The 23,432-nt window shown below is 45.0% G+C and overlaps 1 protein-coding gene across 1 annotated transcript in view; it reads left to right on the top strand.

The window, feature by feature from the left end:
- The window catches only part of fhip1aa (FHF complex subunit HOOK interacting protein 1Aa), a 288,301-nt gene that overhangs the window by 206,734 nt on the left and 58,135 nt on the right, over window positions 1–23,432 (top strand). The window contains exons 7-8 of the mRNA XM_070871447.1: window positions 1,534–1,701; window positions 11,341–11,420. Coding sequence (XP_070727548.1) covers window positions 1,534–1,701; window positions 11,341–11,420 — 248 coding nt within the window. The remainder of the gene's footprint in view (window positions 1–1,533; window positions 1,702–11,340; window positions 11,421–23,432) is intronic.

Raw genomic sequence — 23,432 nt, 5'->3', positions numbered from 1 at the left:
AAAGGGGGCGTGTCCGGCCACTGACGCCTGATTTGAAAGTTTCCACAGTGAAAATGTACTCCAAACTAAAGTAGAATGGCGCCAGTGAAGATTTTTGTAGAACTGAAAAAACCTGTTCTACACATTAAAAAATCAGGCGCAGGTTACAAATTAGGCGCCCAGAACAAGGTGGGGGGAAGGGAACTCATTAAATTCGACAATAAATCCTTATTTATACTTCTACAAATATTATACAAATAAATTCAACCTGAATAAACAATTATAAGCCAAGAAAAGATTAAATAAACCATCTTCCTACCTGTGTGAAAGTGCTTCAGCCAGGGAGAATTCTGCAGCTGTTCGTGCCGCTGAGCGAGAGAGAGAGGGAGGGAGAGGGAGGGAGGGAGAGGGAGGGAGGGAGAGAGAGGGAGGGAGAGAGAGAAGGGGAGAGAGAGGAGGGAGAGAGAGAAGGGGAGAGGGAGGGAGAGAGGGAGGGAGAGAGAGAAGGGGAGAGGGAGGGAGAGGGAGGGAGGAGAGAGAGGGAGGGAGGAAGGAGAGGGAGGGAGGGAGGAGGGGGGGAGGGAGGGGAGGGAGAGGGAGGGAGGGGAGGGAAGAGAGTGGGGGGGGTCGGGGAAGAGAGGGGGGGGTCGGGGAACAGGAGCGGGTGTCGGGTTGGGGGTGGGGAGCGGGTGTCGGGTCGGGGGGAGCGGGTCTCGGGTCGGGGCGGGGGGGAGGGGGGAGAGCGGGTCTCGGGTCTCGGTCGGGGCGGGGGGGAGCGGGTCTCGGGTGTCCGGTCGGGGCGGGAGGGGGGAGAGCGGGTGTCGGGTTTCGGTCGGGGCGGGGGGGAGCGGGTCTCGGGTGTCGGGGGGGGGGGGGGGAGCGGGGGTCAGGTCTGGTCGGGCGGGGAGCAGGAGCTGGCCGTGGGAGGAGCCTCATTCACGCAGCCCCAGTGAGGCTATTGGGCCAGGGCTAGGGGCTGTGTGCTTCGGGCCCCTCCCACACAGTTCGGCGCCTGGAGCTACTGCACTTGCGTGCCGACTGTAGCGCGCATGTGCAGAGGTCCCGGCACTGTTTTCAGCGCAGGGACCTGGCTCCGCCCCCCCCCACAGCTCGTGCTGGCTGCGCCGAGTGCCACAGGACCTGTAAGTCGGTGGAGAATACCGAGGATTTTTTTAGGCGCGAAAAACGGGCGCCCAGCTCGGAGGGGCGCCCGTTTTTTTTCTTGTGGAAACTTGGGCCCAATATCTTAAAGGCGCGATATAAATACTAGTCGTGAGAGCTAAAAATGAGACCTGGTAGTCCGAGGGTTAGGCACACATTGGGGTAGATTTTGACTTTGTGTGCGATAGTGTAAAATGGGTGATAGCGAATCGGCGGCCCATTTTACATCTCTCCTGATTGTTATTTCCATTGTCTTCCATGGAAATAAAAATCAGGAGAAATAGAAAACTGGCTGCCAATTTGCTATCGCCCGTTTTACATTACAGAGGTACGCTGCAACCTCTGTACTTTCCCCTCTCATTACTGTTGATGTGACTTTTCTATTCATTTCAGATGACCGTGGAAGAAGTTATGACTACAACAGCATACTTGGATCTGTTCCTCCGCAGCATCTCAGAGCCCGCACTGTTGCAGACCTTCCTCAGCTTCATTCTGCTGCATGAGTATGAAAAAGTGTCGATTCTAGATACACTCGTCAGCCGAATTAACACCCCCTTTCGGGTAAGGTTACTTTTTACTTTGACCTAACTATAGTTGTGTCACATTGTAGCCAGCTGTTTCCCCACTTCCAACACCATTATTTGAGAACACGCAATCAAAAATGCCACTTGATCTAAATTAATGTCTGAAGGCTGTTCAAATTCTCATGAAGCAAGGAAACAAGTTCGATTACTGGTCTGTTATATTTTTTAGCGCTGGGGGGGGAACAGTACCACTGACTTGAGTGTCACTATGTTAAATAAGGGAAAAATCTGCCAGGGTTCTTGTCCTTGACTCTGCAGTGACCCATGCTGGGGTGAATGTGTGTGAGAGTGTGTGTATCCTGTGCAAGATAGGGTGGTTATATATTCTAAAAGAAATAATAATCAAAAGAATTCTTCCTATTGAGCTTAGTGTTACTGACACACAAGCCCCAGAAATTGCTGGAAGTACTCAGCAGGTCAGGTAGCATTTGTGGAGAGGGAAACAGAGCTAATGTTTCAGATCCATCACGTTTCATCAGAGCTGGAAGATGTTCGAGATGAACAGCTTTTAAGCAAGTACAGAGCTAGGGAAAAGGAGGGGCAGGAAAAGAACAAAAGGGAAAGGTCTATGATGGGGTGGAGGGCAGGAATGAATAAATTACGTAAATGATGGTGCAGGGCAAAATGAGGTGATAATGGGAGAAGTATAGAAACAAAGATGGGTCCTGAGAAAATATAAATGCTTACAGCAGAACAGCCGAGGAGGAGGGCACATGGAAAACCTGGCAAAGAAAATAATTCCACATCAGATTAAATGCATTAGTCCACATGTGATCAAAAGAAAGTGTTTAACTTGATTTTATTCTTCAAATGTCCCCTCCATAGCTTTCTTGTCTTCTACTCTCATGTTTTAGTTGGGAATGGAGGGCAGTCCAGACTTCTGTTGCATTACTTGATGGTAAATCAGTGTCAGAGCAGTAGGAGGCATTCAGGAGGAGATCCTGAGGGTACGGAGCAAGTATGTTCCCTTAAAGAAAAAGGGTGGGTCTAACAAATCTAGAGCCCCCTGGATGCCAAGGGACATACAGGGTAAGATAAAGGAAACAAGGGAAGTTTATGACAGATACTGAGAATTTAATACTGCAGGAACTCTAGCGGAGTATAAAAAGTGCAGTGGTGCAATTAAAAAGGATATCAAGAAAGCAAAGAGAGAGTATGAAAGAATGTTGGCAAGTAAAATCAGGGAAAACCCAAAGATATTTTAGAAATACATTAAGAGCAAGAGGGTAACTATAGAAAGAGTGGGGCCTATTAGAGACCATAAAGGAAATCTGTGTGTGGAGGCAGAAGATGTGGGTATGATTCTTAATGAATACTTTGCATCTGTTTTCACAAAAGAGAGGGGAGATGCAGACTTTGCAATGAGGGAGGAGGAGTGTGAAATATTAGACGAGATAAACATAGTGAGATGAAGTATTAAGGGACGTAGTAGCTTCGAAAGTGGATAAATCTCCAGGCCTGATAAAATGGATCCCAGGCTGTTACGAGATTCAAACGAGGAACTAGCAGAGGTTCTGACCATCATTTTCCAGTCCTGTCTGGCTATAGGTTTGGTGCCAGAGGACTGCTAATGTTGTACCTTTATTTAAAAATGGAGAAAGGAATAGACAGAGTAATTACAGGCCAGTCAGCCTAACCTCAGTGGTGGGAAAATTATTGGAAAAAATCCTGAGGGACAGGATAAATCTTCATTTGGAAAGACATGGATCAATCAAGGATGGTCAGCATGGATTTGTTAAGGGAAGGTCGTGTCTGACTAACTTGATGGAATTTTTCGAGGAGGTAACCAGGAGGGTCAATGAGGGCAGTGGTATGATGTAGTGTTTATGGATTTTAGCAAAGCTTTTGATAAGGTCCCACATGGCAGACTGGTCATGAAAGTAAAAACTCATGGGATCCAGGGCAAAGTGGCAAGTTGGATCCAAAATTGGCTCGGAGGCAGGAAGTAAAGGGTAATGGTTGATGGGTGTTTTTGTGACTGGAAGGCTGTATCCAGTGGGGTTCTGCAGGGCTCAGTGTTGTGTCCCTTGCTTTTTGTGGTATATATCAATGACTTGGACTTGAATGTTGGGGGTATGATTAAGAAGTTTGCAGATTAAATAAAATAGGCTGTGTGGTTGATAATGAAGAAGAAAGCTGCAGACTGCAGGAAGATATCAATGTACTGGTCAGGTGGGCAGAACAGTGGCAAATGAAATTAAACCCAGATAAGTGCGAGGTAATGCATTTGGGGAGATCTAACAAGGCAAGGGAATACACATTAAGTTGATACAACGTTGAAAAGTGTAGAGGAACAAAGGGACCTTGGAGTGCAGGTCCACAGATCCCTGAAGGTAGTAGGCCAGGTAGATAAGGTGATTAAGAAGGCATATGGAATACTTGCCTTATTAGTTGAGGCATGGAATACAAGAGCAAAGACGTTATGCTTGAACTGTATAAAATACTGGTTAGGCTGCAGCTGGAGTACTGTATGCAGTTCTGGTCACCACATTACAGGAAAAATGTGATTGCACTGGAAAGGGTGCAGAAGAGATTTACAAGAATGTTGGCTGGACTGGAAAATTTTAGCTATGAGGAAAGATTGGAGATGCTGGGTTTGTTTTCTTTGGAACAGAGCAGGCTGAGGGGAGACCTGATTGAGGTGTATAAAATTGAGGGGCCTGGATAGAGTGGATAGGAAGGAACTGTTTCCCTTGGCAGAGGGGTCAACAACCAGGGGGCATAGATTTAAAGTAATTGGGGGGAGGTATAGGGGAGATATGAGGAGACATTTCTTTGCCCAGAGGGTGGTGGGGGTCTGGAACTCATTGCAGAAAGCCGGCGCGGACACGATGGGCGGAAATGGCCTCCTCCGCGCTGTAAATTTCTATGATTCTATTCATTATTTTACTTTACAGGTAGTGGGGCCTCTAGTGTTACCTATGAAAGTTTATTGACAAGTGTGAAGTTTTATGGAGTGATTTATTTGTAACAACTTTTGTGTCCTTCTGCGCATGGCCTTTAACTCCGCCCCCTTTTGCACATGCGCGCTCAATCCGGTCGCGCATGCACAGTGCGGTATACGAAGAAGCCAGAAGTGCGGCCGTACCATGAACCGTGTGGCGTTCATTGCCGTTCGAACCTGCAATTGGAGCTGCCTCTCGAGCTTTTGGGTTATCTCTAGGACTTTTGCCTAGAATATCACTGATTATTTCCACAAACATTTTCGCGGCCCTCAGAAAGAGAGAAAAAATCAGAGGTGGGAGAGAGAGAGAGACTGGGGCAGAGAGAGACTGGAGAGAGAAAGACAGACAGAGTGAGTGGGGGAGAGAGAGAAAGTGAGTGGGGGAGAGACAAAGAGATAGTGAGTGGGAGAGAGAGAGAGAGAGAGAGAGAGAGAGAGTGTTCACGACATGATTGGGATGACAACCCATCATTCAAATGGAAATTAATGGTGTTAAAATTGCCCAGGCTTCACATTGATGATTTTGTGTGGGTTTATCCATGCCTGGCTGGCAGCTCAATTCGTGTCCCTAGTTAAAATCAGGGTTTATATGTGCGATTGAAAACCACAGGTTAACTTACAGAAAATGGCCCAGCCCATTCAATGAACAGCTGAGGAAACAGATGTGTTGTTGCACATATGTAAAGTGTAACTTTCCAATATACTGTTCTAAATGAGTGTGGTATATTCTCTATGACATCACAATCACACCCTTACAAGATGGCTCTTAACACAGGAACTTGTCAGGTGACCTGACCTTTTTATTGCAATCAGCAATGACTGCATTACCACAGTAGTCCACTAGATGGAGTAGTAGTCCACTAAGTGGAACTATATTACACTTCTCCCTTCTTAATGAAGAAGTAATTATAACAAAATAATCATCATACATAACTTGCATGGATATACATAACAAAAGATATGGAGTTATTTTGCCATATTTACAAATCAAACTTAACCACTTGCTTTCTGTTTCGAAGAGGATACCTCTGCACTCGAACAAAACCTTCTAAACATGGTGTTGAACTTAGATTCATTCTAGGCTGAGCCTGAGGAGAGTTTTCCTCCAAGAGATGCCCTTGATCTACATTTGAACTTTCTAAGACAGTTTGTCTGCCTGACTCGGTCTCAGACATAAATTTTGACTTTCTCGTGGACTTGTTTCTAGTACATCTGATGTAGGATTTGCTACTGGTACTCTACTTGTAACAAGACTATCTGATGAGTCAGAAATAATCGAATCATTTCAACTTTCAACTCCTTCCACATCTGCAGGTAAAATATGATCAATGTGAACAAACTTAACCTGTCCATGATCAAACATCTTGAGCAAATATGTGCAAGGACCATATATCTTCACCACTCTTCCTGGTAACCACTTTAACCATTTATGGTGATGGTTCTTCACTCTAACCTTTTGATTTAATTTCACACTTCTCAGCATTTGAAGCAGGGTGGTACAGTGGAACTTTGGTTCACACCATTTCTGCTTATGAACTGTGCAAATTCTTCTGAACAAAATTGTGGCCCATTATCAGACACAATTTCTTTTGGGAGGCCATATGAAGAAAATAATCTTCGCAAATGGTCCAATGTTTTACTTGTTATTTTCTGCATTGGAAACACCTCTATCCACTTCGAATGGCTATCAATCACAATGAACACTTGCTGTCCTTCGAGCACAGCAAAATCGATATGTAACTTTTGCCACACCCTAGGAGGCCATTTCCATGGCTGTAATGGCACTGATGGTGGTTTCTTGCTTATGGATTAACATGTTGTACACTGACTTAACGATGTACTCTATATTAACTAGACCTGGCCACCATAAGTAACTGCTGCAAAACTCTGGTCAAGCACATTCCCAGGGGCTGGCCATGAAGATCTCCTAATAATTTGGACATGAATTTATTGGAATATCTACTCTTGCACCCCGCATGATATAATCTTTATCCACTGATAATTCATTCCTACGAATGAAGTATGGATGAATATCTTTCTCTGATACCTGGTTTGGCCAACCATTTGCAAAGTAATCACACACCTTTGACATAACTGGGTCACATTTGGTTGCTCTACCAATCTCTTGAGCTGCAACTGATACTTATTAATGTATGAAAAATAGAACATTTCTTCCCCATCGTGTGTAACTTGTGATGGGATCAGAACCTGGACATAGTCTCAGCATTACTGTGATCAGCTCATCGTCTGTACTCAATGTCATATGTATATGCTGACAAAATCAAAGTCTGTTGGAACTGGGGACTTTGGTTGGAGGATTGCTGTCAGGGGCAGCAATCTTGCTGTCAAGTATTTGTGGAACTTCTTGACCCCCAAAATTAATGCCAAAGCTTCCCTTTCGATCTGCGCATAATTACGCTAACTGGCACTGAGAGTGCGTGAAGCAAAAGCATGATTTCTCCTTCCCATTATGTAGTACATGAGAGATCACTGCCCCAAATCCATATGAAGAGGCGTCACATGCTAGCTTGGTCTCCTTAGATATGTCATAGTGAACTAACATGGTGCTCTCTACCAAGTGGCTTTTACACTCCTTGAATGCTGTGTTGCATTCTTCTGACCACTTCCACTGGACCTGTTTTTTCAACAGCTCATTTAGCGGTGCAACACTGTAGTCAAATTTGGTAGGAATTCCCAGAATAGTTCAAAGGACACAAAAATGATCGAAGTTCAGTGACATTCTTGGGAGTGGGTGCATTTGTAATTGCATCCAGCTTTTACTTGGTTGGATATAAACCATCTTTGTCTACTCTGTACCCTAAGTACTCTACTGAGTTTTGAAATAACTCACACTTGCGAGCAGTCACTCGTATTCTGAGCTTCGCTAGCTGTTTGAGCACTTCATTCAATATGTTATTATGGACTTGCCTGTTATTCTTCAGTTGTCGGATGGCCTTTTCAACCTCATGCCGGGCTAGGATTGTGCTGAGGTGGTGGCAGGTTGCATGCTGCGGGATGGAGTCGAGGACACTCACGTTGAAGACAGAGTCTTGGTTAAGGAAATCTTCAAAGTGCGCCTTCCAGCGGTCTAATTTAAATTATTTTGGTTGGCTACCTGCCGGAACGGAAGGAGGCAGTAGAGGAATCCAGAATAAAGGAATATTGGCTTGGGATTTTATTGGAGCTGCTCCCACTCCTGGAATTTTGGTAGATATGCAGCAAAATCCCATCTATGTGTGGAAATTGGATTTCCGCCGCACTTTGGCGAAGTTACGGCGCATGCGGGAGTAGCTCCAAGGAAATTCCGTGTAAAAATCGGATAGCAGGTGGTGAAGAATAGAGCACTAGAGCCTAGACTTTAGATACTTACAAGCCTTTATTTACAGAAACACACATTACATTCTGAGCACCCCCAAAATCAGCTTGCAACCCTTCCCCAGCCTACTCCCATATATACAAAAGCAAAATACTACGGATGCTGGAATCTGAAATAAAAACAGATAATGCTGGAAATCTCGGCGAGTCAGGTAGCATCTGTGGAGAGTTCTGACAAAGGGTCATCAACCTGAAATGTTAACTTTGTTTTTCTCTCCACAGATGCTGTCTGACCCACTGAGATTTCCAGCATTCTCTGTTTTACTCCCAATATATATGCATAAGAGTCTCCAATTAATACTCACCACCTGAATACAATTAACACCCAATTGCTATACACCACTTGAATACAATTAACATTCCAGGCCATAATCTTAAAACTCAAGTTTAGTCAAATAAAAACAAACCCAGAAAAAACCTCTTCACACAAAGCGACGTGAGAAAGTGGAATCCACTGTCCAAGGTCATAAATGCAAAATTAATTGAGGATTTTAAAATAGAGATGTACTTACTTAGGAAGTAATAGCATTTAGGATATGGAGAAAATGTAGGAAATTGTGACTAAAAATGACAGAGCTTCCGTGGCTAATGAAAAACGGAGCCGGCTCAATGCGCCAAATTCCTATGCTCCTAACTCAAGGAAAATGTTCAAAAGTATATTTCCTTCTCCAATTAAATGGGAGACTTCTTTGAATATAAAGCATTCACACTATTGTTTTCTCCCCTTTAATTAACTTGGTCTAATCATGATAAATTACATGGGGAAAAATAAATCCTGTCCTGCTTTGAAACTCGACAAGAATGAGAAACAAGCATGGAGGACACAAGACAAATTAAATGCCTTTTAGATTACATGAATGCCACTTTTATATTGCATGTCTGTAATTTCTGTTTACTAAATTTCATTGATTAGCCAGGTACTTCGATTGGACATATTTCTGATCCCTATTTGTTTTTATATGCACATGGGGGGTTAGATCAGCATGTAGAAAGAACTTGGATTTATATAGTGCCTTGCATGTCCTTAAAATGTCCCAAAGTGCTCAGAAGCAATAAATTACTTTTGAACTATAGTCACTCTTGTTTTGTAGGTTAATCAAAGGTATTAAGGCATTTTGGTCAAAGGCGGGTATATGGAGTTAGACCACAGATTAGCCATGATCTCATTGAATGGCGGAACAGGCTCAAGGGGCTAAATGGCTTACTCCTATCATACATACATAAGAACATAAGTATTAGGAAGAGGAGTAGGCCATCTAGTCCCTCGAGCCTGCTCCGCCATTCAACAAGATCATGGCTGATCTGGCCGTGGACTCAGCTCCACTTACCCGCCCGCTCCCCGTAACCCTTAATTCCCTTATTGATTAAAAATCTATCTATCTGTGATTTGAATACATTCAATGAGCTAGCCTCAACTGCTTCCTTGGGCAGAGAATTCCACAGATTCACAACCCTCTGGGAGAAGAAATTCCTTCTCAACTCAGTTTTAAATTGGCTCCCACATATTTTGAGGCTGTGCCCCCTAGTTCTAGTCTCCCCAACCAGTGGAAACAACCTCTCTGCCTCTATCTTGTCTATCCCTTATTTTAAATGTTTCTATAAGATCACCCCTCATTCTTCTTAACTCCGAGTAAAGACCCAGTCTACTCAATCTATCATCATAAGATAACCCCCTCATCTCCAGAATCAGCCTAGTGAATCGTCTCTGTACCCCCTCCAAAGCCAGTATAAGCTTCCTTATGTAAGGTGACCAAAACTGCACGCAGTACTCCAGGTGCGGCCTCACCAATACCCTGTACAGTTGCAGCAGGACCTCCCTGCTTTTGTACTCCATCCCTCTCGCAATGAAGGCCAACATTCCATTCGCCTTCCTGATTACCTGCTGCACCTGCAAACTAACTTTTTGGGATTCATGCACAAGGACCCCCAGGTCCCTCTGCACCACAGCATGTTGTAATTTCTCCCCATTTAAATAATATTCCCTTTTACTGTTATTTTTTCCAAGGTGGATGACCTCACATTTTCCGACATTGTATTCCATCTGCCAAACCTTAGCCCATTCGCTTAATCTATCTAAATCTCTTTGCAGCCTCTCTGTGTCCTCTACACTACCCGCTTTCCCACTAATCTTTGTGTCATCTGCAAATTTTGTTGCACTACACTCTGTCCCCTCTTCCAGGTCATCTATGTATATTGTAAACAGTTGTGGTCCCAGCACCGATCCCTGTGGCACACCACTAACCACCGATTTCCAACCCGAAAAGGACCTATTTATCCCGACTCTCTGCTTTCTGTTAGCCAGCCAATTCTCGATCCATGCTAATACATTTCCTCTGACTCCGTGTACCTTTATCTTCTGCAGTAACCTTTTGTGTGGCACCTTATCGAATGCCTTTTGGAAATCTAAATACACCACATCCATCGGTACACCTCTATCCACCATGCTCATTATATCCTCAAAGAATTCCAGTAAATTAGTTAAACATGATTTCCCCTTCATGAATCCATGTTGCTTGCACTATTCCTATCTCGATGTCCTGCTATTTCTTCCTTAATGATAGCTTCAAGCATTTTCCCCACTACAGATGTTAAACTAACCGGCCTATAGTTACCTGCCTTTAGTCTGCCCCCTTTTTTAAACAGAGGCGTTACATTAGCTGCTTTCCAATCTGCTGCTGCTGTCCTATGTTCCTATGAAACACAGCAGCCATTTTTGGACACTGGGTTAAATGACCAGTTAATCTGTTTTAGTTGTGTTGGTTGAGAGAGAAATATTGGGTAGGACACTGGTAGAACTTCTTCAAATAATGTCATGGATTCTGAGAATACTGCATCAAAATGTTAACCTAAATGACATGCTCAAGTCACTGGAGTGAGGATTGTATTCATGACCTTTTGACTCTGAGACGAGAGTGTTACCATTGAGCTAAGGCTGATATCTTATGTATTAGGTCGTGACCTTTTGTTGATTTATACTATACAGATAAAGGATTGTGGCTTCATAATTCTTAATAGCAAAAGGCTCTCAATGGGTTAATCCAACCCTAAGACCAAGGAACTGAATTTTACAGTGTTGCTTACAGTAACTGGCTAATCAATGTTTTGTTAATTATTCTGGATTTCCATGAAAAAGACTAGAAAGGCAGTAAGAGAAGAAGCTTTAGTAATGTATGCAACTGAAATGTCATGGAGAAAATACTTCATTAAAAAAATCATAAGCTTACTCTCAGAATTAACCAGTTTTTGTCACAAACCAATCCACTTTTTTTCTGATTATTTTTAAAATTCTTCTGACAGTTGTGTGTCGTATCTCTGGCCCTGTTCAGAACACTTATCAATCTGAACTGTGAGGATGTTATGTTGCAGCTTGTCTTGAGGTAAGAAAATGTTGATTACAGTAGAAATCTATTTGTTTAAGAAGAATTAAATAGTAATTGGCAAAGGTTGAAACTGCTGTGTGATATTCAAACTAAGGCATTAATGTGTTTCCATGAGAACTCCTTTCTCTGCTATTTTAATGAAGGCCATCATAACTAAAATAAAGGGCCGAGGAATTTCATATAAACGTGCTAATATATTTGTTGAGTATCACACAGTGCAACCACATGTAGAAATGTTTGATTTCACCATTCCTGCTACAGAGTTTCACACATCGGGAAGGCTAAAGACAAAAATTTAACCCCTATATGTATTACTTTACGTTTTGTGGTTAAGGTTGGCATGGAAACATTCTATTCTTTGTGTTCCTTTTTGTAATGTTAAATATTGTTTATAAAATCAAGCACTGTCCATCAGGGATTTAATATAAAGTAGTGATGTGTCTTTAAAAAAAAATGTAAATTGACAATATTGCATACCATCATCCATTTGCCATTCATGTTTTGATATAAGAAAATAAGAAATAGGAGCAGGACTAGGCCATTGGCCCCTCGAGCCTGCTCCGCCATTTAATAAGATCATGGATGATCTGATTTTGGGCTCAGCTCCACTTCCCTGCCCGCTCCCCAAAACCCTTCACTCCCTTATCGTTCAAAAATCTATCTCCAACTTAAATTTATTCAATGACCCAGCCTCCACAGCTCTCTAGGGCAGAGAATTCCATAGATTTACAACTCTTTGAGAGAAGAAATTCCTCCTCATCTCAGTTCTAAATGGGAAATCCCTTATTCTGAAACTAAGCCCCCTAATTCTAGATTTCCCCACGAGTGAAAATATCCTCTCTGCATCTACCTTGTCGAGCCCCCTCAGTATCTTATATGTTTCAATAAGATCACCTCTCATTCTTCTAAACTCCAATGAGTATAGGCCCAAACTGTTCAACCTTTCTTCATAAGTCAACCCCTTCATCTCAGGAATCAACCTAGTGAACCTTCTCTGAACTGCCTCCAGTGCAAGTATATCCTTCATTAAATAAGGAGACCAAAACTGTACGCAGTACTCTAGGTGTGGTCTCACCAATACCTTGTACAGTTGTAGCAGGACTTCCCTGCTTTTATACTCCATCCCCCATTGCAATAAAGGCCAACATTCCATTTGCCTTTCTGATTATTGCTGTACCTGCATGCTGACTTTTCGTGTTTCATGCACAAGGACTCCCAGGTCCCTCTGTACTGCAGCATTTTGTAATCTCGCTCCATTTAAATAATAATTAGCTTTTTTATTTTTCCTGCTAAAGTGGATAACCTCACACTTTCCCACATTAAACTCCATCTGTCAAATGTTTGCCCATTCACTTAGCCTGTTTCTATCCCTTTGCAGATTCTTTGTGTCCTCCTCACACCTTGCTTTGTATCATCAGCAAACTTGGCTACATTACACTCGGTTCCTTCATCCAAGTCATTAATATAGATTGTAAATAGTTGAGGCCCCAGCACCGATCCCTGTGGCACCCCACTAGTTAGCGTTTGCCACCGAAAAATGACCCATTTATCCCGACTCTCTGTTTTCTGTTAGTTAACCAATCCTCTAACCATGCTAATATATTACCCCCAACCCCGTGAGCTCTTATCTTGTGCAATAACCTTCTATGTGGCACCTTATCGAATGCCTTCTGGAAATCCAAATACATCACATCCACTGGTTCCTCCTTATCCACCCTGCTCGTTACATCCTCAAAGAACTCCAGAAAATTTATCAAACCTGATTTCCCTTTCATAAAACCATACTTGACTGCTTGACTGCATTGATTTTCCAAACGTCCTGCTACTGCTTCCTTAATAATGGACTCTAGCATTTTCCCAATGACAGATGTTAGGCTAACTGGTCTATAGTTTCCTGCTTTCTGTCTCCCTCCTTTTTTAAATCTTGCCTACACTTAGAAATCAGGCGTAGGGAACGAGAGATGGGGGGGGAGGGAGGGAGTTTACAAACATGAAACACTTCACTTTTACAAATAACGAGCCATTATCAATAATATATGATAAATAAATCAATAAATCAATCAAAAAATAAATAAATAAATAAATAAATAAGTTTCTACTCACCAACTGCAGCACCGGGAGCCCTCCAACAGCATGCTGGGATGCCCCCCCCCCCCCCCCTCCCTAGTGTCTCTCTCTCTCTCTGTCAATGTCTCTCTCTGTCTGTCAGTGTCTCTCTCTCTGTCTGTTAGTGTCTCTCTGTGTTTCTGACAGCGAGGGAGGAGGGGGAGGAAGAGGGATAGGAGGGAGGGGAGGAGAGGAAGGGGAGAGGAGGGAGGGGGAGGGGGAGAGGGAGAGGAGAGGAGGGAGGGAGGGGGGAGAGGAGGAGCAGGAGCGGACCTGAATGGGTGGGGGGCGGAAGCCGGAGCAGTAGCGGGCCTGGAGGTGGGGAGAGGAGAGAAGAGGAGAGGAGGGGGGAAGAGGAGAGGAGGGGGGGGGGCGGGGGAGAGAGGGAGCGGGCCTGAACGAGGGAGGGGGGGAAGAGAGGAGGGAAGGGGGTAGGGGAGCCGGAGCGGACCTGAACGGAGGGGCGGGGAGTGGGAGCAGACCTGAACGGGCGGGGTGGGGAGCCGTAGCGGGAGCAGGCCTGAAGGGAGCGGGGGGGGAGGAGCAGCAGCGGACCTGAAGTGGGGGAGCTGGGGGGGGGGAGCGGCAGCGGACCTGAAGGGCGGGGGGGGGGGGGAAGCCGGAGCGGAAGCGGGCCTGAGCGGTGCGGGGATGGGGGGGCAGGAGGAGCGGACCTGAACACACAGTTGGAGGGGGTGGCGGGAGGAGCGGACCTGAACACACGGTGGGGGGGAGGGGGGAGGGGGGAGGGGGGGGAAGAGAGAGCAGACCTGAACGGGGGGGGAGGGCCGGAGCAGGAGCTGAAGATAAAGAGGAGGGAGGCCCGAGTCCGATCTTCGCCACCCCATTGAGCCCATTCAGCCAGGGCTAGGGGCGGGGTGCTTCGGGCCCTTCCCACACAACCTCGGCGGCCTGGAGCTACTGCACATGCGCGCACACACTAGCGTGCATGTGCAGAGGCCGCGGCACTGTTTTCAGCGGCGGGACCTGGCTCTGCCCCCCACAGCTTGTGCTGCACTGCGCCAAGGGCCTGCAACGTTCCAGCAGCGGGGAGAATACCGAGGTAAATTTTAGGCTCGGTTTTTGTTCTAAAAAGTCGGCGCAGCTCACGGAGTTGCACCGTTCTAAGCGTGGGGGCAAACTTATGTCCGTAGAAGCCAGTTCATCTTTCTTCCCAGCTTTGAAAGGTTCTCTGTTCCCACCATCACAGGTTCCTGACATAGAGCCAGGCATTGCAGCTTCTAGCATCTCTAAGAAAGGGCAAGCACAGTTTGTGCTTTAACTGATTTCTGCTAGCTATTTCAATCATGTGCCCTTTGCAGCGCTATAAGTGCATTCAAATTTTGCACGATTAAGCCATAATGTTACTTTACTCCAGCCCCAATTTTGTGATCCCATAAAAAAAATCTGTGCCAGGAATTTTGGCTGTCAGGATGCTGCTAAGCAAAGGTGCAGCAAGCTGATTGTGTGCAGTTTGCAGGGTCTGAATAATGAGCACAAGCTCCCAGCACAGCTTTGGTCTTACACTGACAGCTTGGATAATGAGGTACACAAAAGCTGGCTAGCAACTCAAGTTTAAGGGAATGTTGCCAATTGATGTTTAAATAGTTGAATATGAGGAAAAATATTATTTCAGACGTTGTAAAGGTTCAATTTAAAAGATTTTAAATATTTGGTCAACCTTTGCCAAGGCTGTGGTGAGGATACGGGGGAAAGAAGCACTAGACAAAAAATGAAGTGAAAGAAAACCCCATGTGGAGACACAAAACCAAGAGTGTGGGCAGGTAACAGAGCAACACAGTACCTGACCCCCTGTCTGATGGCTGGCAAAGTGGTCACAATGCCACGTGGATGGGTGTAACAACATTTGTCATGTTTGGCACACCAGGGCACTGTCACTAGAGGACAGCAGTGCAGTATGCCTGTCAGGAGGGTGGCTCAGTGGTCTGTACATTACATGAGTGCCTTCTACAATGCTCTGCCTTCTAAGGAACCTTGCATCTGCGGAAAGTTTTGCACCTTATAAACTATTGCCTTCTTTCCATAGGGAAAATACCTTGCAAGTAGGACCTCGGTCACTTGCTTGTTGAATCTGTGGACAGCCAACGTACTGATTTGCCATAGGGTCCCAGTGCTGGATTGGAAGAATTTGGTAGCATAATAGTTTAATGCAGTAGTGACCTTACATCCATAGGAAGAGCTATCCCAGAGGTAGAAGTTGTTTTCAGGTTGGGCTATAGTAGATTGCATTGCTCTGTGTTAGATCTCCTCAGAGATGCCCAGGAAGGAAAGTCTGGGCCGGTAGACTCTAGTTCTGTGATAAGGACGGGTATAGAGAAGATTCCCCTCCCTGGCCATTATCTGAGGCTCAACTGCACTGTTCACAACCTCGGCATCCTATTCCACTTACAAGATTGCCTACATCCAACTTCGTAATATTGCCATTCTTCACCTGGCACAGCCTATCTGCTGCTGAAACCTTCATTCATGCTTTCGCTACCTCCAAACTCGACTATTCCAATCCACTCCTGGCCGACCTCCCATCTTTCACCGTGCATAAACTTCAGCTCATCCAATTTGTGACTCAGACCCATCCCGTTTACCCATCACCCCTGTGCTCACTGACCTACATTGGCTCCCGGTTCATTAACGCCTCAAGTTTAAAATTATCATCCTTGTGTTCAAATCCCTGCCTAATCATTGCCCCTCCCTAACTCTGTAACCCCCTCCAGCTCGACAACTCTCCAAGAACTCTGCATTCCTCCAATTCTAACCTCTTGTATATTCCCCATTTCCTTCACACCTCCATTGGTGGCTGTACCTTCAGCTGTCTAGGCCCTAAGCTCTGGAATTCCTTCCCCAAACCTCTCCACCGCCATCTCTCAGACACCCCTAAAAACCTACCGCTTTGGCCAAACATTTGGTCACCCGTCCTAATATCTCTTTATATGGCTCGGTGTCAAATTTTGTCTGATAATACTCCTGTGAAGTGCCTTTGGATGTTTTACTATGTTAAACGCAAGTTGTTGTAGCACCCTGGGCTCATTGTTGACCGTAGCCTCTGTTTGGGCCTGTGCAAATTCATTCATTTCAGGGGCACAGTTTGTAGGGTCTGGAAGTCTCTTGTCGTTCGGCAGATTCAAATTTGGGGACCTCCTGTTTTCACAAAAGGAGGTATTATGTATTGTGGCTGATACTCATTTTCAGGTACTTGGGCTAATCACAGCAGCCATCTTCATAAGAAATAGGAGCAGGAGTAGACCATTTGGCCCCTTGAGCTGATGCTTAATCTCTAACTGTAATCGACAGCCCATCAAGTATATTTGTTCAGACAGTGGCCAGCACTGCAGGGTTCTCCTTGTCCTATCCAGCTTAGATAGTTAGTGTGGAAGCTCAAGGAAATAAATAGGATTACTGGTTTTGTGATCGAATTGGTCACATTCCTTTCTTATTACATAGGGTTCTGAAATTATTATGGTATTTTGGGGAATACTTCTTGTGATTCGATCTATTTTGCTGTGTGAAACCACAGACCAGTGGCCTTATCTATAGGCATTCCTCTTCAGGTACATCTCCAGTAGAATTATAGAATGGTTACAGCACAGAAGGAGGCCATTCGGCACGTCGAGCTTTCTGCAAGAGCACTTCAGCTAGTCCCACTATCCCGCCTTTCCCCGTAACCCTGCAATTTTTTTTTCCTTCAGGTACTTATCCAATTCCTTTATCCAAAGCCACAATTGAATCTGCCTCCACCACCCTTTCAGGCAGTGAATTCCAGATTCTAACCACTTGCTGCGCAAAAAAGTTTTTCCTCATGTCGCCTTTGGTTCTTCTGCCAATCACCTTGAATCTGTGTCCTCTGGTTCTCGACCCTTCTGCCAATGGGAACAGTTTCTCTCTATCAACTCTGTCTAGCCCCCTCATGATTTTGAACACCTCTATCAAATCTCCTCTCAATCTTCTCTACTCTAAGGAGAACAATCCCAACTTCTCCAGTCTATCCACGTAACTGAAGTCCTTCATCCCTGGAACCATTCTTGTAAATCTTTTCTGCACCCTCTCTAAGGCCTTCACATCCTTCCTAAAGTGTGGTGCCCAGAATTGGACACAATACTCCAGTTGAGTCTGAACCAGTGTTTTATAAAGGTTCATCATAACTTCCTTGCTTTTGTACTCTATGCCTCTATTTATGAAGCCCAGGATCTCGTATGCTTTTTCACCCGCTTTCTCAACCCGCCCTGCCACCTTCAATGATTTGTGCACATATACCCCTTTAATTGTACCCTTTAATTTATATCGCCTCTTCTCTTCCTCCTTTCCAAAATGTATCATTTCGCACCTTTCTGCGTTAATTTAATCTGCCATTCCACCAGCCTATTTATATCTTCTTGAAGTCTATCACTATCCTCCTCACTTTTCACTACATGTCCAAGTTTTGTGTCATCTGCAAATTTTGAAATTGTGCCTTGTGCAGCCAAGTCTAAGTCATTATCAAGAAAAGCAGTAGTCCTAGTACCGACCCTGGGGAACACCTCCAGTCTGAAAAACAACTGTTCACCACTACTCTCTTTACTATCACTTAGCCAATTTCGTATCCATGTTGCCATTGTCCCTTTTATTACATGGGCTTCAACTTTGCTGGCAAGCCTATTATGTGGCACTTTATCAAATGCCTTTTGGAAGTCAATGTACACCACATCAACCGCATTGCCCTCATCAATCCTCTCTGTTACCTCATCAAAAAACTCAATCAAGTTGGTTAAACAGGATTTGCCATTAACAAATCCGTGCTGGCTTTCCTTAATTAATCCATACTTGTCCAAGTGACTGTTCATTTTGTCCCTGATTATCGTTTCTAAAAGCTTCCCCAGTACCGAGGTTAAATTGTAATTGCTGGCGTTATCCTTACACCCTTTTTTGAACAAGGGTGTAACATTTGCAATTCTCCAGTCCTCTGCACCAGCGCCATATCCAAGGAGGATTGGATGATTGTGGCCAACACCTCCGCAATTTCCACCTTAACTTCCCTCAGCATCCTAGGATGCATCCTGGTGACTTATCTACTTTAAGTACAGCCAGCCTTTCTAGTACCTCCTCCTTAGCAATTTTTATTCCATCCAATATCTCAACGACCTCCTCTTTCACTATAACTTTGGCAGCATCTTCTTCCTTGGTAAAGACAGATGCAATGTACTCATTTAGTACCTCAGCCATGCCCTCTGTCTCCATGTGTAGGTCTTCATTTTGGTTCTTAATTGGCCCCGTCCTTCCTCTTACTACCCGTTCCTATGTAGAAGCAGGCACAAGGGAAAAGCCTACAGCACAGGTTACATAGCCTATCAACTGTTTCGACCCAGTAGGACAGGAGTTGTAACATTTTCAACTGCTAGTTCAAGGATCAGTACTGCATATTTGAACACATTGTAGTAGAGCAAACAAGGGTAGTCTCATTCCCGTGTAACCTACCAACATGCAGAACAACTAATAAGCAGGTGTCTAGCCATGGCGTGCCACTCTTGAGTTGGCATACAGTCTAGGATCCTAGAATAGTACAGCACTAAAGGAGGCCATTAGGCCCATTGAGTCTGCACTAGCTCTTTTGAAGAGCAATCTCGTTAGTCCCATGCCCCTGCTCATTCCTATATCCCAGCAATTTTTTCTCCTTCAAGTATTTATCCAATTCCCTTGTGAAGGCTGCTATTGAATCCGCATCCACCATCCTAACAGGCAGTGCATTCCAAATCCTAACCACTTATTGCGTAAAAAGGTTTTTCCTCCTGTCGCCTCTGGTTCTTTTGTCAATCACCATAAATCTGTACTCTCTGATTATCGATCCATCAGCCATTGGAAATATTTTCTCTTCATTTACTCTTTCTAAACCCTTCATGATTTTAAACATCTATCAAATCTCCCCTTAGCGTTCTCCAATCTAAGGAAAACAACCCCAGCTTCTCCAGTCTATCCACGTAGCTGTAATCCCTCATCCCTGGAACCATTCTAGTAAATCTCTTCTGTACCCTCTCCAAAGCCTTCACATCCTTCCTAAAGTGTGATGCCCAGAATTGGGCATAATATTCCAGCTGGGGCCGAACTAGTGTTTTATATAGAAACATAGAAACATAGAAAATAGGTGCAGGAGCAGGCCATTCAGCCCTTCTAGCCTGCACCGCCATTCAATGAGTTCATGGCTGAACATGAAACTTCAGTACCCCCTTCCTGCTTTCTCGCCATACCCCTTGATCCCCCGAGTAGTAAGGACTTCATCTAACTCCCTTTTGAATATATTTAGTGAATTGGCCCCAACCACTTTCTGTGGCAGAGAATTCCACAGGTTCACCACTCTCTGGGTGAAGAAGTCTCTCCTCATCTCGGTCCTAAATGGCTTACCCCTTATCCTCAGACTGTGATCCCTGGTTCTGGACTTCCCCAACATTGGGAACATTCTTCCTGCATCTAACCTGTCTAAACCCATCAGGATTTTAAACGTTTCTATGAGGTCTCCTCTCATTCTTCTGAACTCCAGTGAATACAAGCCCAGTTGATCCAGTCTTTCTTGATAGGTCAGTCCCACCATCCCGGGAATCAGTCTGGTGAATCTTCGCTGCACTCCCTCAATAACAAGAATGTCCTTCCTCAAGTTAGGAGACCAAAATTGTACACAATACTCCAGGTGTGGCCTCACCAAGGCCCTGTACAACTGTAGCAACACCTTCCTGCCCCTGTACTCAAATCCCCTCGCTATGAAGGCCAACATGCCATTTGCTTTCTTAACCGCCTGCTGTACCTGCATGCCAACCTTCAATGACTGATGTACCATGACACCCAGGTCTCGTTGCACCTTCCCTTTTCCTAATCTGTCACCATTCAGATAATAGTCTGTCTCTCTGTTTTTACCACCAAAGTGGATAACCTCACATTTATCCACATTATACTTCATCTGCCATGCATTTGCCCACTCACCTAACCTATCCAAGTCACTCTGCAGCCTCATAGCATCCTCCTCGCAGCTCACACTGCCACCCAACTTAGTGTCATCCGCAAATTTGGAGATACTACATTTAATCCCCTCGTCTAAATCATTAATGTACAATGTAAACAGCTGGGGCCCCAGTACAGAACCTTGCGGTACCCCACTAGTCACTGCCTGCCATTCTGAAAAGTACCCATTTACTCCTACTCTTTGCTTCCTGTCTGACAATCAGTTCTCAATCCACGTCAGCACACTACCCCTAATCCCATGTGCTTTAACTTTGCACATTAATCTCTTGTGTGGGACCTTGTCGAAAGCCTTCTGAAAGTCCAAATATACCACATCAACTGGTTCTCCTTTGTCCACTTTACTGGAAACATCCTCAAAAAATTCCAGAAGATTTGTCAAACATGATTTCCCCTTCACAAATCCATGCTGACTTGGACCTATCATGTCACCATTTTCCAAATGCGCTGCTATGACATCCTTAATAATTGATTCCATCACTTTACCCACTACCGATGTCAGGCTGACCGGTCTATAATTCCCTGTTTTCTCTCTCCCTCCTTTTTTAAAAAGTGGGGTTACATTGGCTACCCTCCACTCGATAGGAACTGATCCAGAGTCAATGGAATGTTGGAAAATGACTGTCAATGCATCCGTTATTTCCAAGGCCACCTCCTTAAGTACTCTGGGATGCAGTCCATCAGGCCCTGGAGATTTATCGGCCTTCAATCCCATCAATTTCCCCAACACAATTTCCCGACTAATAAAGATTTCCCTCAGTTCCTCCTCCCTACTAGACCCTCTGACCCCTTTTATATTCGGAAGGTTGTTTGTGTCCTCCTTAGTGAATACTGAACCAAAGTACTTGTTCAATTGGTCTGCGATTTCTTTGTTCCCCGTTATGACTTCCCCTGATTCTGACTGCAGGGGACCTACGTTTGTCTATACTAACCTTTTTCTCTTTACATACCTATAGAAACTTTTGCAATCCGTCTTTATGTTCCCTGCAAGCTTCTTCTCGTACTGCATTTTCCCTGCCCTAATCAAACCCTTTGTCCTCCTCTGCTGAGTTCTAAATTTCTCCCAGTCCCCAGGTTCGCTGCTATTTCTGGCCAATTTGTATGCCACTTCCTTGGCTTTAATACTATCCCTGATTTCCCTAGATAGCCACGGTTGAGCCACCTTCCCTTTTTTATTTTTACGCCAGACAGGAATGTACAATTGTTGTAATTCATCCATGCGGTCTCTAAATGTCTGCCATTGCCCATCAACCCCTTAAGTATCATTCGCCAATCTATCCTAGCCAATTCACGCCTCATACCTTCAAAGTTACCCTTCTTTAAGTTCTGGACCATGGTCTCTGAATTAACTGTATCATTCTCCATCCTAATGCAGAATTCCACCATATTATGGTCACTCTTCCCCAAGGGGCCTCGCACAATGAGATTGCTAATTAGTCCTCTCTCATTACACAACACCCAGTCTAAGATGGCCTCCCCCCTAGTTGGTTCTTCGACATATTGGTCTAGAAAGCCATCCCTTATGCACTCCAGGAAATCCTCCTCCACTGTATTGCTTCCAGTTTGGCTAGCCCAATCTATGTGCATATTAAAGTCATCCATTATAACTGCTGCACCTTTATTGCATGCACCCCTAATTTCCTGTTTGATGCCCTCCCCAACATCACTACTACTGTTTGGAGGTCTGTACACAACTCCCACTAACGTTTTTTGCCCTTTAGTGTTCTGCAGCTCTACCCATATAGATTCCACATCATCCAAGCTAATGTCTTTCCTAACTCTTTAACCAGCAATGCTATCCCACCTCCTTTTCCTTTTATTCTATCCTTCCTGAATGTTGAATACCTCTGGATGTTGAGTTCCCAGCCCTGATCATCCTGGAGACACGTCTCCGTAATCCCAATCACATGATATTTGTTAACATCTATTTGAACAGTTAATTCATCCACCTTATTGCGGATACGCCTTGCATTAAGACACAAAGCCTTAAGGCTTGTTTTTTTAACACCCTTTGTCCTTTTAGAATTCTGCCGCACAGTGGCCCTTCCTGTTCCCTGCCCTGGGCCTCTCCGCCCCCCCACCCCCCCCCCACATCTCCCCTCCGTCTCCTGCCTCTGCCTCCCTTTTGTCTCCCTCTGTCTCCCTGCATTGGTTCCCATGCCCCTGCCATATTAGTTTAACCCCTCCCCAACACTTCCCCCTAGGACATTGGTTCCGGTCTTGCCCAGGTGCAGACCGTCCGGTTTGTACTGGTCCCACCTCCCCCAGAATCGGTTCCAATGCCCCAGGAATTTGAATCCCTCCCTGCTGCACCACTGCTCAAGCCACGTATTCATCTGCGCTATCCTGTGATTCCTACTCTGACTAGCACGTGGCACTGGTAGCAATCCCGAGATTACTACTTTTGAGGTCCTACTTTTTAATTTAGCTCCTAGCTCCTTAAATTCATTTCGTAGGACCTCATCCCTTTTTTTTACCTATGTCGTTGGTACCAATGTGCACCACGACAACTGGCTGTTCTCCCTCCCATTTCAGAATGTCCTGCACCCGCTCCGAGACATCCTTGACCCTTGCACCAGGGAGGCAACATACCATCCTGGAGTCTCGGTTGTGGCCGCAGAAACGCCTATCTATTCCCATCACAATTGAATCCCCTATCATTATCGCGCTCCCACTCTTTTTCTTGCCCTCCTGTGCAGCAGCGCCAGCCACGGTGCCATGAACTTGTCTGCTGCTGCCCTCCCCCGATGAGTCATCCCCCCCAACAGTACTCAAAACGGTGTATCTGTTTTGCAGGGGGATGACCACAGGGGACCCCTGCACTACCTTCCTTGCACTGCTCTTCCTGCTGGTCTTCCATTCCCTATCTGGCTGTGGACCCTTCTCCTGCGGTAAGACCAACTCACT

The sequence above is a fragment of the Pristiophorus japonicus genome, chromosome 2 (genome assembly GCF_044704955.1).
Source record: "Pristiophorus japonicus isolate sPriJap1 chromosome 2, sPriJap1.hap1, whole genome shotgun sequence".
NCBI lineage: Eukaryota > Metazoa > Chordata > Chondrichthyes > Pristiophoridae > Pristiophorus > Pristiophorus japonicus.
This window is presented reverse-complemented; position numbering and strand designations above follow the sequence as displayed.